The sequence below is a fragment of the Polyergus mexicanus genome, unplaced genomic scaffold (assembly GCF_030449975.1).
Source record: "Polyergus mexicanus isolate NDT 795.1 unplaced genomic scaffold, iyPolMexi1.0 SCAF_7, whole genome shotgun sequence".
In the NCBI taxonomy this organism is placed as follows: domain Eukaryota; kingdom Metazoa; phylum Arthropoda; class Insecta; order Hymenoptera; family Formicidae; genus Polyergus; species Polyergus mexicanus.
Window position 1 is genome coordinate 6,612,802 of NW_027223327.1, and position 15,532 is coordinate 6,628,333.

At 34.1% G+C, this 15,532-nt stretch overlaps 1 protein-coding gene across 1 annotated transcript; it reads left to right on the top strand.

The window, feature by feature from the left end:
• The first annotated feature begins 1,142 nt into the window (after positions 1-1,142).
• Positions 1,143-10,586, top strand: LOC138935145 (uncharacterized). The gene is made up of 3 exons (XM_070299573.1): positions 1,143-1,955; positions 8,898-9,643; positions 10,097-10,586. Exons 1-3 carry the CDS (start codon positions 1,143-1,145, stop codon positions 10,584-10,586), a joined length of 2,049 nt encoding a protein of 682 aa, XP_070155674.1.
• The last annotated feature ends 4,946 nt before the right edge of the window (positions 10,587-15,532 follow it).

Sequence of the window (15,532 nt, forward strand, 5' to 3'; positions counted from 1 at the left end):
CGTTTAATTATATTTTTATTCCTGCAATAAATAACGTTATCATCCGTTCCATAATGAGAACCAGATCAGGAAATATTTATAAATTCCGACCCGCTACCGCAAAGGTCCGTTCCGCGAGTCAGAAGACGCGAACTTCCATAAATTTTAAGTCAACGTTAACCAACAGTAGTAGTAGCAATTACACAATCACCACACACACAGAAACAGTCATCGTTACTCCCCAATATATCTTTCGGAACCATCTTATCCTGAACTGCCGCTTTCCCCCCGATCATTCTCCTCGTTGTCAACGATCATCCTTGAAAATTCACCCCCTTCTTCTCCTCCTTCGGAATTAGACGAGTTCGAGAAGGCAGTGCAGGATTTCTGCAACGAACTCCCTAATCTAGAGGACGAATCCTGCTATCAATCTCCACTCCCTCTCCTTTCTTTCCCTCCTGAATCCGACGAATTCGAGAGAGCACTGGAAGAGTTTTGCCATGAACTCCCAGATCTCGATGACGAATCCTCATACCAATCCTAGAATAACGAAACCAACCTCCTAATATTCCTACTCACACTCACTCACACAAATTATTTTATTTTCTTTTTCTAACAGACATTTTGTAATAACCAGTCAGAAATTCAATATTAATAATAGAATCTTGCCTCATTATTCTGACTAATGTCCTCCGTACGATTGTAAAAACCGCGAACAACCAAACACACACCCATGCGCATATTAAAATAAATTGTTCTCATCATTTGATATAATGTACACCAAAGTAGTTTAATTTATTATGAATAAATTTATATTCTAATTTAAATCCAATCTTTATTAACCCCTCTCATTCTCCAGTCAAAAGATCGCACCTGGTCCCATCCCGCGTAATAGAGATTAAATTCTTTTACCAAAAAGGGATCGCCAAGCGAACTTCTGAAAAACAGAGTAATAGCGACCCTAACGGTCGTTTACCCGAGTTTCGGACTGTCAAGTTCGTTCGACCCGATTCTAACGCTTCGAGACGTTTAACTTCGGGATCATAAAGATAGTGGTTGCGCCCTTTCACTGACTCATCCTTCCTCGAGTCTGGACGTAACATACTGTTCTTTAAATTTTGGGGGCTCGTCCGGGATTGTAATGTGCGATCTTTTTAACTGGAATGAGTAAAGGGACACGAGGTACAGCTGATAAAGACGAAGTAGAACGAAATTTTCAACTTGCTCAGGAAACATACAATCGAACAAAATCTAATACATCGGAGACACAATATACTTCTACCCCTAAAAAATCTACTACTACTGGTATTAATTTTTCGTTAGACGGAACGATAATTAAAAAAGATTTCGAAAAAAGGTTTAGCGAAACTAACTTCGCCGATTCTTGCGATAAGACTGTTATACCTGAATTCGAAAAATCTGAAAGAAAGGAAGGCTCGAGCGGTACCAGCGGCAACATGACTCAAAATAATCCTTTCGCTACTTTGAAATACGCGGTCGAAGCCGTTCCTTATTTTGACGGTCAAAACATTCCTTTAAATTATTTTATTGGAGGATGTGAAGAAGCGAAATCCATGTTGCCTAGTGAGGCCGAACTACAGTTTACTAAAATAATAAGAACTAGGATAATAGGTGAAATTCGCCGAACTATACAAGACCAAGATTTTAATAGCGTCTCCAAATTAACTAAATTCTTAAAGCAAATTTATGGACCATCAAAAAATGTTTATCAATTACAAGGGGAATTGGGGTGTATATATCAAAAGGGGGATGAAGATGTAATTACATATGCAAATAGATTAAAAATTCTCGGGAAACAAATTTTAGAAGCATATAGAGGTTCGGGAAACGTGTTATCTGACCAAAATATTAAAGCGTCATTGGAAAAAGACATGTGCAAGTGTTTCATTAGAGGGCTAAAACCAGAAATTGAGCAACGAGTTGCGAGAAACTTATTAGATGTACAAGAAACTGCAGCCGATGCTTTAACCCTTTGCACTCCTATGTCGAGTGTGACTCGACATCAGTTTTTATCTCAGGAGCTCCTTTGTCGAGTCCCACTCGACATTTTTTCATGTCCAAATAAATAGATGTCGCGCACACGTTATCGACGCTCTTACCGACCTGGTTTATTATTATTATTATTATTAAGCGGGAGAAAACTTACCTAACTTACATCAACCTGCTCAGAGTTTGAAAACTGTATAACCGTCACCCTCTAAATATTTACAATGAGTGAAAGGCGCGAAATAAATAAGGACTTTGACAGTAGTGATAGTGATGACTATATGCAAGAAGTAGATCTTGAGTACAACATAGTCGAGGAAGAGGATAAAACAAATGATCTTGCTAGTGGTATCGCAGAGGTCAATATAAGTCAAGATTCTGATACAGACTCGGAAACATATTTCCGTCGTAGGCGTAAACGAGTATGGAAACTTTCTAGCAGTAATGAGGATAGCAATTTCAGCAATAATCAAACTGGAAACGTAATACCAGACAGACCCACTAATCTGGAATGATGTAACACATAATGATAGTTACATTTGTGATTACAATTTTTCCATCGGACAAAGAAATGTTGGACCAAGAATCCCGTCGTCATGTACTACGCCTATTGAATATTTCAAGCTCTTCTTTACTGAAGAATTGATTAGAAAAATTGTTGACGAGCCAAATGCATACGCAGGAAAAATAATTTTGGAAAGAGTGATGAGGCCATTTTCACTTTGGAATGATTGGAAAGATATCACTGAAGCTGAAATGAACAAGTTTCTGGGAGTGATAATGAACATGGGACTTGTAACATTACCAGATATGCAGTCATATTGGTCTCGAGCGTTCAATAGAAGAATTCCATTTTTTGCTAAAATGTTCAAAAAAAAAAGGTTTTTCCAAATTTTTTGGTCTCTTCATCTGGAAACAATATCAACATTAGATCGAAGCATAAAGACAAGAAGAAGGAAAATAAGTAACTATTTGAGTTACCTAAATTCAAAATTTATGGAATATTTTGTTCCTGGTCAAAACATATGTGTTGATAAATCAACAGTAGCTTTCAAGGGGAAAATTTCCTTTATTACCTATAGCCCGAAAAAGCCTACGAAATGGGGCTACGTGCAGTGTAACCAGAAACAGGTCCCGCGGCTCACGGCTCAGCAATGGAGGGGATAACGCACACAAGCGCGAACCGCGTACATGTGCGCTCTGCGCTTCGGTTAGTTTCGGAGAGTAGAGAAGAACAGACATATGTTTCCGTCTTCTTCTCACTTTCTACCGAGCTGGCAACGATGGTTGCGTTCCGATATTCACTGCCAGTACTGAAAATCTATAGTCCACGTCACGTGCACTATAGATTTTCAGTACTGGCAGTGAATATTGGAACGCAGCCGAAAGCAATGTTGATTGCTTGGCTTATTACATACAATAGCGTTAAATGTTTTTCTGACTCGTGAACTTTTTATTATGCATATATGTATATATATATATATATATATATATATATATATATATATATATATATATATAATATTTTTTTGTTATGCTATATTAGTATAGCATTGGCTATAGTTTATAAATTTTATTGTGATATAGTAAAAGTAATATATTTACATATAAGGACATATGCAATTTTTTAATTACTTTATATTACTTTAATAATTACTTTCTTAATTATTTACACAAATATGTGTTTGTGTAAGATTATAAATATTACAATAATATAAGAACAAAGAGTGAATGGACTTCCATACCACCCATGAGGTTCCACTAATGGCGCGTTAGATTTTTTTATTACGTGGATCTTCGCCTGGAGCCCTATTGTATCACATTTTATTCATGTCTTATATAGAAATAATATATTTTACATATCTACTTTATCTTATATCTTATGTGATATCTTTTACGGACAAAATACATGGATGATAAAATTCAAAAAATAAATCTTTCATCAATTAAAATAAATTTTTCCTTTAGACTACCGATATTATTTTTAATGATATTTACCTGAAATATTGTCCAATATGTTCATTGTTTTTCTCGAGCAGATTTCTGCTTGTGTTTACAAATAAACGCACAGCCTGTCGTGTCCGCTCGTCTCGATATGCCCAAATCAGCTGACAAAGTATTTTTTTCTTGTTATTGTCTCGGAACAATTTCGTTGTTTTTAAACATGTACAATAGGCTCTCGTCTCTTTTCTCGCCGAAACGTCGACTAGACAAGTAGTACGCGGGCACAGAATCAATAAATTATATCAATTCAAATTTCATTTCAATAGATTATATCAATTCAAACTTATCTGGAATTCTTTACGCTGCTACCTTTCGTTTTAATAATTTTCTCTAAACAGTGCTCTTATATGAAATCTTAATGTTCAGAAAGTTTATTCATGTCCTTTATAGACATAATATATTTTACATATCTACTTTATCTTATATCTTATGTGATATCTTTTACGGACAAGATTCGCGGATGATAAAATTTATGGAACTATTCCAATTGTGTCTCAAATTTATTTATATTTTTATCTGTTATATTTATATATTTATATTACATTCTTCATTGTATTTATTCATTATATTTATTCATTATATTTATTCATTGTATTTATTCATTATATTTATTCATTATATCTATATATATATATATATATATATATATATATATATTTCATTCTTAGAGTCTTTGTTGTTGACAATTCTATATAGAAATGTGTGATACATTAAAAAAGAAACCTAAGCGAAGCTTTTCAGAAGCTTGGCTTAGTGATGATCGATTTAAATTTTGGATACGCAAAGTATCATTTGACGATAGCCTTTTCCATTGTATTATATGTAATAAAAATTTTTCGTGCGGTTTATCGCACGTTATAAGACATGCGGATTCTGCGTGTCATAAAGAAAATGCATCATTATTAAATAATAACAATATAAGTTCAAATACAATAATACGAAAACGTTTTAAACAACAATGGTTAGAGATCGATTTGTTTAAGCCATGGCTACGCGAAGTATCAGATGACGTTAATTCATTTTTCTGCGCGTTTTGTAATATATCTGTTATTGGTGGTTTGTCTCAAATCTATCGTCACGCAGAATCCAAGCAACATATTATAAAATGTAAAGAAAATGAAACAAACAAATCCAGTGAAGATATGAATATGAACGAATCACTTTTGTCATTTGAAGAGCGAAAGAAATCAGCAGAAATTCGCTATGCCGCGTTAATTGCTGATAAAAATATTTCGCATCGAACGGCAAAAGATATTCTTACTCTTTTTCAAGAAATAGGAAAAGATTTTAATGTTTTGAAAAATATGAGTATGGGCCAAACAAAATGTACAAGTATAATTTCAAATGTGTTATGTCCGATTGAGACGGATCGTATAGTTAACAGCATTCAAAACACTAAATTTTCAATTTTTATTGATGAAACATCTGATATTTCAAATGAAAAATGGATGACGTTTCTTGTTCGGTATGTTGATTCGAAAACATTAAACATTCGCTCGCAATTAGTAAAATTAATTAATATTGATGCGAGAGACTGCAGCGCAGAAAAATTGTTTAATGCTTTTAAAGCTGAAATGTGGAAATTGAATATTCCATTTTTAAATATTGTTGCTTTATCATGTGACAATGCATCCGTAATGACGAAAAAACATCTTTCATTTTAAAAAAAGCTGAAAGAGATGTGTAAAAATTTAATTACACTTCCATGTCCTTGTCATTCCACTGCATTAGTTGCGCATGCCGCATGCGCTAAAATACCGGATTATTGCGAGGAATTTTTAAAAAAAATCGTGAATGTTATTAACGGTAATCCAAAACGTTCGGCAATTTATCAAGAGTTCTGTGAATGTTTTCAGCAAACAAACCTAAAAATTTTAAAGTTGTCTGATACACGGTGGCTTTCTCATCATTCATGTGTTGAAAGACTCTTGAGTCTTGGGATACTATCAAGTTATTTCTGAATGAAATTACCATAAGCGAAAGAACAAAGTCTGGAACATATTTATTATCTATGATGCAAAATCTAGATATAAAAGCCTATTTCTTATTTTTACAGCATATTTAAATTTTTTAAATTCATTTAATGCATTTTTCCAAGCTGTGGAAACTAGAATACATTTATTGCAGCCAAAGTCAGTAGAACTTTTTTTAACCACAGTTTGCAAACATTTTTTAAAGTCAGAGCATTTGAATAATTTATGTGATAATATTAAATTTGATGAAAAGGAGAATCAAAAATTGTTAGAAGAAGTTTCTTTAGGATCTGAATGTGAAGACTACCTCGATGAATTAATGAAGGAAGGACATGCAGATATAGTTGCAAATGTTCGAAAGAATTGTTTGCAATTTTATGTAACTGCCGCCGAGGAAATTTATAAAAGATTACCAATTAATGATAAATTTTTATCAAAATTAAAAGTTTTCGAACATAACCTAGTATTATTAGATATTGATAGAGAAACATCATTCAATGATGTTTCTTTTATCGCTGAAACTCTTGGCGGGTTTGACGAAAACGGTTTGAAGAAAGAATGGCTTACTTTACATCTAGATTTTACAATAACAGAAAAGGAAAAGCTATTAAAATTAAGCTTTGATGATATGTGGAAACAAATTTTACAAAGTCAGTATTCCACTAATATTGATAAATATCCCAATCTCAAACATCTTTTGAATGCTGTTAGATCACTTCCAAATTCGAATGCCGATCCAGAAAGAATGTTTTCTGTTTTAACAGATTTAAAAACAAAAAAACGAAATAAACTTTCATCTTCCTCTATAAATGCTATTTGTGTTTTGAAATCAGCATTGAAAGCAAGAAAAGAAACCATTCTAAACATGGAGATTGATAAGAAGCATTTATCTCTCATGTCGTCGGACAAATTATATAACACTCCTCCTAAAAAACAAAAAAGCAGTCTTACATTATATGCTGCAGATGTTTGTGATATTGCTGGTCCCTCAACATCTACCGATATGCAATAATAATGTTCAGAAGATAATGACTTTTATTTTATGGCCATTATTATTCATATAATATAATATAATAAAAATAGTTGCTTTACTTATTTTCTTGTAAAAATATCATGTCGGTAATAGATATTATGTCTCCAAAAGACACCATATTTGTAAAAGGCGCGTCTAAAAATTTTCATGTCTGTAATAGACATTATGTTTGCAAAAGACATAATAAAGTAAATATGTAAAAAAATATTGTCTACAAGAGACAACAATAAAATGTGGTACAATAGGGCTCCAGGCGAAGATCCACATAATAAAAAAATCTAACGCGCCATTAGTGGAACTTCATAGGTGGTGTGGAAGTCCATTCACTCTTCGTTCTTATATTATTGTAATATTTATAATTTTACACAAATATATATTTATGTAAATAATTAATAAAGTAATTATTAAAGTAAAGAAATAAGAAATCGCATATGTCCTTACACGTAAATATATCACTTTTACCATATCATAATAAATAATAAAACTTAATATAGCATAACGAAAAAATGTTTTATATAACTATGTATATATATACATATATATACATAATAAAAAGTTCACGAGTCGGAAAAGCATTTAACGCTGTCGTATGTAATAAGCCAAGCGATCAACATTGCCTTCGTTGCCAGCTCGGTGGAAAGTGAGAAGAAGACGGAAAACATATGTCTGTTCTTCTCTACTCTCCGAAACTAATCGAAGCGCAGAGCGCACATGTACGCGGTTCGCGCTTGTGTGCGTTATCCCCTCCATTGCTGAGCCGTGAGCCGCGGGACCTGTTTCTGGTCACACTGCTTACGTGTTTATGTTCTTTCGGATTCTGCCAGCAGTTATATTTATTCGTTCATACCATACTATGGAAAAATTACAACTGACGAGCTAATACACCCAGAGCTTCAATTCACAAGCAGAATTATATTACAACTCTACCAAAATTTATTGGAAAATATACCTGAGGCCCAGGGATATCACATTTTCACGGACAGGTTCTATATAAGTCCTGCATTGGCAACAGAGTTGCACAAAAAGAAATGTTACCATACTGGAACAATAATGCCTAATAGAAAGGGATTACCGCATCAAATCAAAAAACCAAAGTTAGTAATTGGAGGAAAATTGGCATTTAGGAAGAACAAAACTTTAGTACTAGCATGGAGAGATAAAAGAATAATCACTATGCTTAGTACAAAATTGAGATCTACATCTCGCACTTTCACTAGAAGGGCAAGACATTCAGGTAATCGAAGAGAAATAAAAGAACCGGAAGTGATCACAGATTATAATAAAAATATGGGTGGTGTCGATGTGACGAACCAATACGCGACATCTTATTGTTTTTTACGTCGAGCACTCAAGTGGTGGAGGAAATATTTCTTTTGGGGATTAGAAATCTCCATAGTAAATGCGTATATTTTATACAAAGAAAAAACAAAAAACCAAGGAACAAAACCTATAGCCCACAAAATATTTCGCGAAAAGATTTTGTCGATGCTTACTCGTGATTGTCGTGCGCCAAATATGAAATTGGGGAGGCCTGGAACATATGATAAACACGATCGCTTAGATGGAAAGCCTCATTTCATCTTCGTACATCCCGAAGGAAAACACAAAGACTGTGCAGTTTGCTCAAATAGAAAAATATCTGGAGGAAGAAGAGAAACCACCTATTTTTATGAAACCTGCGAAAGAAAACCAGGATTGCATCCTGGAAATTGTTTCAAAAGATATCATACCCTTGAAAATTTCAAAATACGACAATAGTGTAAATAAAACTGGTATTTAAGTGAATTTGTTTCTTCCTTTATTTATTTAAATTGCCTTATTTTTTAGTTAAAGTAAATTTCAAATAAAACACTTAAAAGCGTTGGGAGCTGCTGGTAACGAAATTGAAATAAAATTCGGAGTGCAAAGGGTTAAGGATAGAGAAAGAGCTCCGAGAAATGACAGATTTACGACAGGGAACAGATAGCGTTTCAGGTAGACAGAGACCTAACAGCCTAAAGGAAATCTGTCAAATCTGTTATAAGAAAAGGCACGTGGGTAACAACTGTAGGAAATATTTACAAACGTCTCAACAAGTTAACAACCAGATTGATTTAGGAACCGCGATTCTAGTCTGTCAAATTTGTAAAAAACGTGGGCATGGAGCAGAAAAATGCCGCTTCCGTGATCCACAAATCCGCCGACCGGTAAACATAGTTCAAGGAAGAATAATAACTTGTCAATTATGCTTAAAATCTGGACATGATGCAAAATCCTGCCGACAGAATAATACTAATAACAATAAAATCTCGGTAATTTGTCAATGGTGCGAAAGACCCGGCCATTCTGCAAATAATTATTGGAAGAAACAAAACGAACAACGTAATACGGAAAACAAAACTCGCGTAACTTGTCAAATTTGCAATAACTTCGGACACATTGCTAAAGATTGTCGATCAAAACTAAACCAGCATACGGGATCCAGGAATTCCTTATTCTGCCGCTATTGCAAGGAGCAAGGTCATCTTCTTGAAAATTGTCAACTACGCCATGCCAGTAACTTTCGGAAAAAGGAAAATAATCAGGGAAACTACAACGGCCCCTCGACGTCGGGTGCACAACAGGGGTCCGAACGAGAGCCGCACCCGCCCAAAACTCAGGCAGCCAAGTAGACAAGGACAAAATTACCATAAGGCCCGTAACTGTAAATCTCGACAAACATAGTCGCGTGCCTATCGTTCAAATCAACATCGATAATTTAACTACTAGTATAACTTTTATGCTAGACACGGGTTCCGGACCAAATATAATTAAAGAAAATCTGGTTTCCGAAGAAATAAATATTAATTATACTAATATCCTTAAGTTGAACGGTATAAATAATTATCCTGTGTACACCTTAGGTGAAATTACATTAACTCTTTTCGAAATACCGGTTATATTCCATATTGTATCTAACGATTTTCCAATTTCACAATCCGGCATATTAGGAAACGATTTCTTTAAACAAACTTCATCGAAAATAGATTACGCACTTGGATGTCTCCGGAATCAACATACCTTTCTTATCGCCTGAAGCCATTATCATAGCTCCACGATTCGAATCATTATTTTATGTAAGAATAGAAAATCCAGAAATACAAATAGGCTACATACCACGGTTAAAAATAGCACATGGAATTTATTTGGGAGATACCATCGTGGAAAATGTTTCTGGAAAAGCATATTTAAATGTTATCAGTACTTTAGATGAAGAGACAGAAGTACATGTTCCGACCTTGCGCTTAAAACCAATGAGCGAATTATTAGATAACCATGATTCAAAGGCCGAGGCTCTGAATAAGGAAAAAGGAAAAACCACTAACGGAACATTTATACATAATGAATGCAATTATGAAAATTATATGAATATTGAAAATAAGAGCGAAAATAAAGATGAAGAAAAAACTATTATCCGAGAAATCAACTATGAAGACGAAGAACCAACTTTAAATAAAGAAGAAAATAAAAATAAGAATAAAATTAAAAACGAAGACGAGATAAAAATTAAAATTGAGAGGAAAAATGAAAAAATAAACAATTCAAAAATCCTTGGAAAGGGAAACTACTGAACCTCTCCTGAAAATCCAATGAATCCAACCATTCCTGGAGGGGGAAGTTACCAACCCTCTCCTAAAAATTTAATTAATTTAAAAACCCTCCAAGAGAGAAATTACCAATCCTCTCAAGAAGGGAATAATCCTAAGATTTCGGAGGGAAATTTCCAAACCTTGTCAGAAAATCCTAGCTCCGTCGATTGCGAGGAGGAAAATTATCAAACCTCACTACGTATTTCGGCAAAACCTTATCCGAAAAAGGGGAGAAGTCCTTCATCCTCCCTAGATATCAAATTTCCTAAGGTTGGATTATTTAAAAAAGAAAATGATAATGAATTAAAAACCTCTTATGTTACAATAAAAGACCTCCTTGAAGAGGCTCAAAAATATAATTTAAAAGAAAAAAAATTGAATCTACGAAATATTAAAAATAAAAATAAACCGTCTTCAAAAATCTGTATATCCTTGTTGAATAAATCTCAAGAAATTTTAGGAAAATTTATGCGAAAACGCAAAACAAGATATAAAAGAAAACAAGAAGTTGAAAATTATAATTTGCATAATTGTCTAACAATCTCCGAGGAAAAAGGAAAGAATCGACCCGCCGAAATCATAAAATCATTGCGATTAGAACATTTAAATGAAGCAGAGAGAAAAAGCATTATAAAATTAATAACGGACAGTCAAGATAGATTTCATATTCCTGGAGAAAAATTAACCGCAACTCACGTATTACAACATCGAATATCTACTACAGATGACCAACCAATAAACACTCGTCAGTATCGATTTCCGCAAACTCATAAAGAAGAAATAAACAAGCAGGTAGAAGAACTGTTAGAAGGAGGAATCGTAAAACACTCACAATCGCCATATAACACGCCTATATGGATCGTGCCGAAGAAAGAAGATTCCAAAGGAAACAAATGATGGAGAATGGTATTAGATTTCCGCGCTTTAAATGATAAAACCATCGGAGATGCATATCCTTTACCGAATATCGTCGACATATTAGATCAATTAGGAGGAGCCAGATATTTTTCGGTATGCGATTTAGCATCTGGATTTCATCAAATAAAAATGAACCGCGAAGACGGTCATAAAACAGCTTTTACTACTCCTTTTAGACACTACGAATTTGACCGAATGCTGTTCGGTCTAAAAAATGCTTCGGCTACTTTCCAACGCCTAATGGACTTAATGTTAACTGGATTACAAGGCAAGGAATTATTTGTTTATATGGACGATATCGTTATCTACGCAACCTCGTTAGAAGAACACGACAGAAAATACAACGCTTTATTGGAACGTCTCCGAGAACTAACTTAAAACTACAACCAGACAAATGTGAATTTTTAAAAACAGAAGTACCTTATCTGGGACACGTAATCAGTAAAGACGGAGTAAAACCAGATCCGAAAAAATTAGAAGCAGTACAACGATTTCCAAGACCTAAAACTCCTAAAAATATTAAACAATTTTTAGGACTTGCAGGATATTACAGACGCTTTATACCGAATTTTTTCAAATTTGCCAAACCATTAACGAATTTATTAAAAAACGACACCCGCTTCGAGTGGACATACGTGCAGGAAGAATCTTGCGAAATTTTAAAACAAAAACTATGCGAAGAACCAGTACTACAATATCCAGATTTTTCTAAACTATTTATTCTAACGACCTATGCATCAGGAATAGCCGTTGGAGGAATATTATCACAAGGAGAGATAAAGACCTTCCGATAGCATACGCCTCACGAACCTTAACAGATAATGAATTAAAATACGATACATACGAAAAAGAAGCGCTGGCTATTGTATATTGCGTTAAACATTTTCGACCATACCTATACGGAAGAAAATTCACTCTAGTTACAGATCATAAACCTTTGATGTGGTTTAAAAACGCACAAGACGCAAATATGCGAATACTTCGTTGGAGATTAAAATTAGCAGAATATGATTATGAGGTTGTATACAAAGCGGGAAAAACAAACGTAAACGCAGATGCATTATCAAGAAATCCTGTAAATATCGGAGAAATAGATTGTAAAATTATAAAAAACAAGAAACTTTTAAACCCAGATAACCCTAAAGATGCACAGTTAATTGCTGAATTACTAGAAAAATCCGATAGCGAAGAAGAAGAAGAGGATGACGATTTCCATTTATATCTTCCCGATACCGAAGAAAACGAAGAAATAATACCTGAAAGCGATTTATTAAATAACAATAACGATACTCTTCCATTTACACCTACAGAATTAAACGAACCAGATTCTTTATCAATTACCGAAAAGGCTTTAATACATGATCCTCCTAAACAAAACAAAATTCAAACAAGAAGCCGAACAAGACAAAATATTGAGCAAAATAAAATAACCGACGAATTGCATAACGGAGGAGAGATTGAAGAGATTGAAGAAAGAAACGATCCGCCTGATAAAGATTCTGACAGTGAAAAGAAATACGAAGAAGAAAATAAGGAAGATATTATTAACCAAAATTTAAAGTCGAGAAAAGGAAAACCCGCGTTTATTGAAAATAAAATAATTCATGGTAACGTCATAGACTCTAGAGAACTATTATTTTTAGGAAAAGATAACATGGTATATTTCGTCGACACCTAAGGAAAACCTTTAGATTCAGGCTCACAAAAACTTTTCGAACGAAAAGAGCTTCCAAACCTAGGATTTCTTGTCTTAGGAAAGGCTAAGGCCATAAAACATAAAAATCATTATCACGTGGCTTTACCTATCAGCGAGGAACAGCGAGAAGGCCCTACGGCTACCCTTAATCAAATTATTAAAATCTTAGCAGATTTACTAAATATGACCGAAGATTTAAAATTAGAAACATTTAGTATTGCAAAAACCGAATTTATTAATAACGTTCCATAGAATGATATCAAAATATATTTACAGTCAATATTCACCGACGCTCCCACTAAAATTATAATTTGTCACGGACTAATTAAATACCCACCGAAAGATTTACGTTCCGTTATAATCAGTGAAATGCATTGCTTATCAACGGGAGGACACCGGGGAGTCACAAAAACTTACAACAGAATAAAACATAATTATTACTGGGAAAACTTGAAAGCAGATGTTCAACGGTATATACAACAATGTTTACAATGTCAATTGAAAAAACTAGTCCGAGTAAAAACAAAACAACCTATAATAATTACAGATACACCAGGATCTTCCTTTGATAAAGTAGCTATGGATATCGTAGGCCCTTTACCTAAAACCGAAAGAGGAAACGAATATATTCTAACATTACAAGATCAATTAACTAAATTTTGCATGGGAATACCATTACCGAATCAAACTTCCGAAACCATCGCAGAAGCTTTTGTAGACCGATTTATTTGCGTACTTGGAGCACCAAAAGCAATATTAACGGATCAAGGCAGAAATTTCCTTAGCGGCCTAATAAAGAAAATTGCAAAATTATTTAAAATTCGTAAATTTCGCACAACAGCCTTCCATCCTCAATCAAACGGATCCTTAGAAAGATCACATCACGCATTAGGCGAATATTTAAAACAATACGCAAATGAACAAAAACAATGGGATAGATGGATTAGCCTTGCCATGTTTAATTATAATACGAGCGTACATGAAGCAACAAAGCACACTCCATATGAGCTGGTTTTTGGAAAAATAGCACGTGTTTCATCGAACGAACTTCTACCTCCTGGGGATAAATTAGCAAATTACGACGAATATTTAATAAATCTTGTCACTCAACTTCACGCGATTCAGGGAAACGCACGCAATAATTTAATTCAAGCCAAAGTTAGATAAAAAAATTATTACAATAGAAAAATCAACCCGCAAACTTTTAAACCGGGAGATCAAGTATTTTTATTAAAAGGTCCAAAACCAGGTAAATTCGGAGATCAATATACTGGGTCTCACGAAGTTCTAGAAATCTTGAATAAAAATAATGTAAAAATTAGAATAAAGAAAAGTAGCCGAATTGTACATCCTAACCGCTTACAAATTTCACATATCAAACCTACCGATAAGGAATAATTATCGAAGAAATAATTATGTAAACTTTCAGATGGACAACAACATTAAACAACTAATCGCGATACTGGTAGTGTTAATCAAATTTTATCAAACTCTTGGAATAATAGGGTACGACTGCGGATCTCCTTCAGCGAATTTAACAACATTATCTTTATTAACTATCGAAGAGTGTGACATTCCACCACAAAATGTTAAACGTGAACAAGCATATATACAATTACTTCAAATTAATGAATTTGAATCCGTGAAAGTAATACAGTGTAAAGTTGAAATAGACCGATTAATAAAAAAGTGCGGAATGTTCTCTCACACTATGGACGTATATAACGGAAAATATTCATACATAGAGGAAATACCCCGAGATATATGCAAACGAATGCACGATTATGGTATTTATCAAATGGGGCACACCTATATAACCGGCTTAAGATCAAATCAAATTACAACTCGTCCAATAACGCTCGCTGGAAGTGTGGACAACGACGGGGAATGTATCGGAGGAGCGTATTCCGATCCCTATGGAACATGGACAGACGTAATCGTACTCGCAAGCATAAGAATTACGCTGCAAGATTACGTAGCCGACGTAAAAATAAATACTAATCGAGTGCAACTCAGGTCCGGTGTAGCATGTAAATTTGGCTCCACACATTGTACAGATGTAGAGGGAGGAGATACTTACTGGGATCCCGTACCTACTGATACTTGCAAACTCCATAACTTCGGTGTACTATTCTAAGGATACGCATACAAAATAATAGATAACGACAAAGATCATCCTCAAACAGTTTATTCTTTAACCACACAAGAGACAATATTTGCATTGACTAGCAAAGAAAAATACAATACATGTGGATATTCACTAATAACAACAGAGCACCCAAAATTAGAGTACTCTGCGTTGATACCACTGCTT

Bases quoted from the DNA above. Each gene is read 5' to 3' on its own strand.
- LOC138935145 (XM_070299573.1), top strand. From the start codon at position 1,143: ATGAGTAAAGGGACACGAGGTACAGCTGATAAAGACGAAGTAGAACGA. The intron at 1,956-8,897 runs GCCGATGCTTTA...TAAAATTCGGAG, and splicing joins TAGATGTACAAGAAACTGCA to TGCAAAGGGTTAAGGATAGA. The intron at 9,644-10,096 runs GTAGACAAGGAC...ATTTTATGTAAG, and splicing joins CCCAAAACTCAGGCAGCCAA to AATAGAAAATCCAGAAATAC.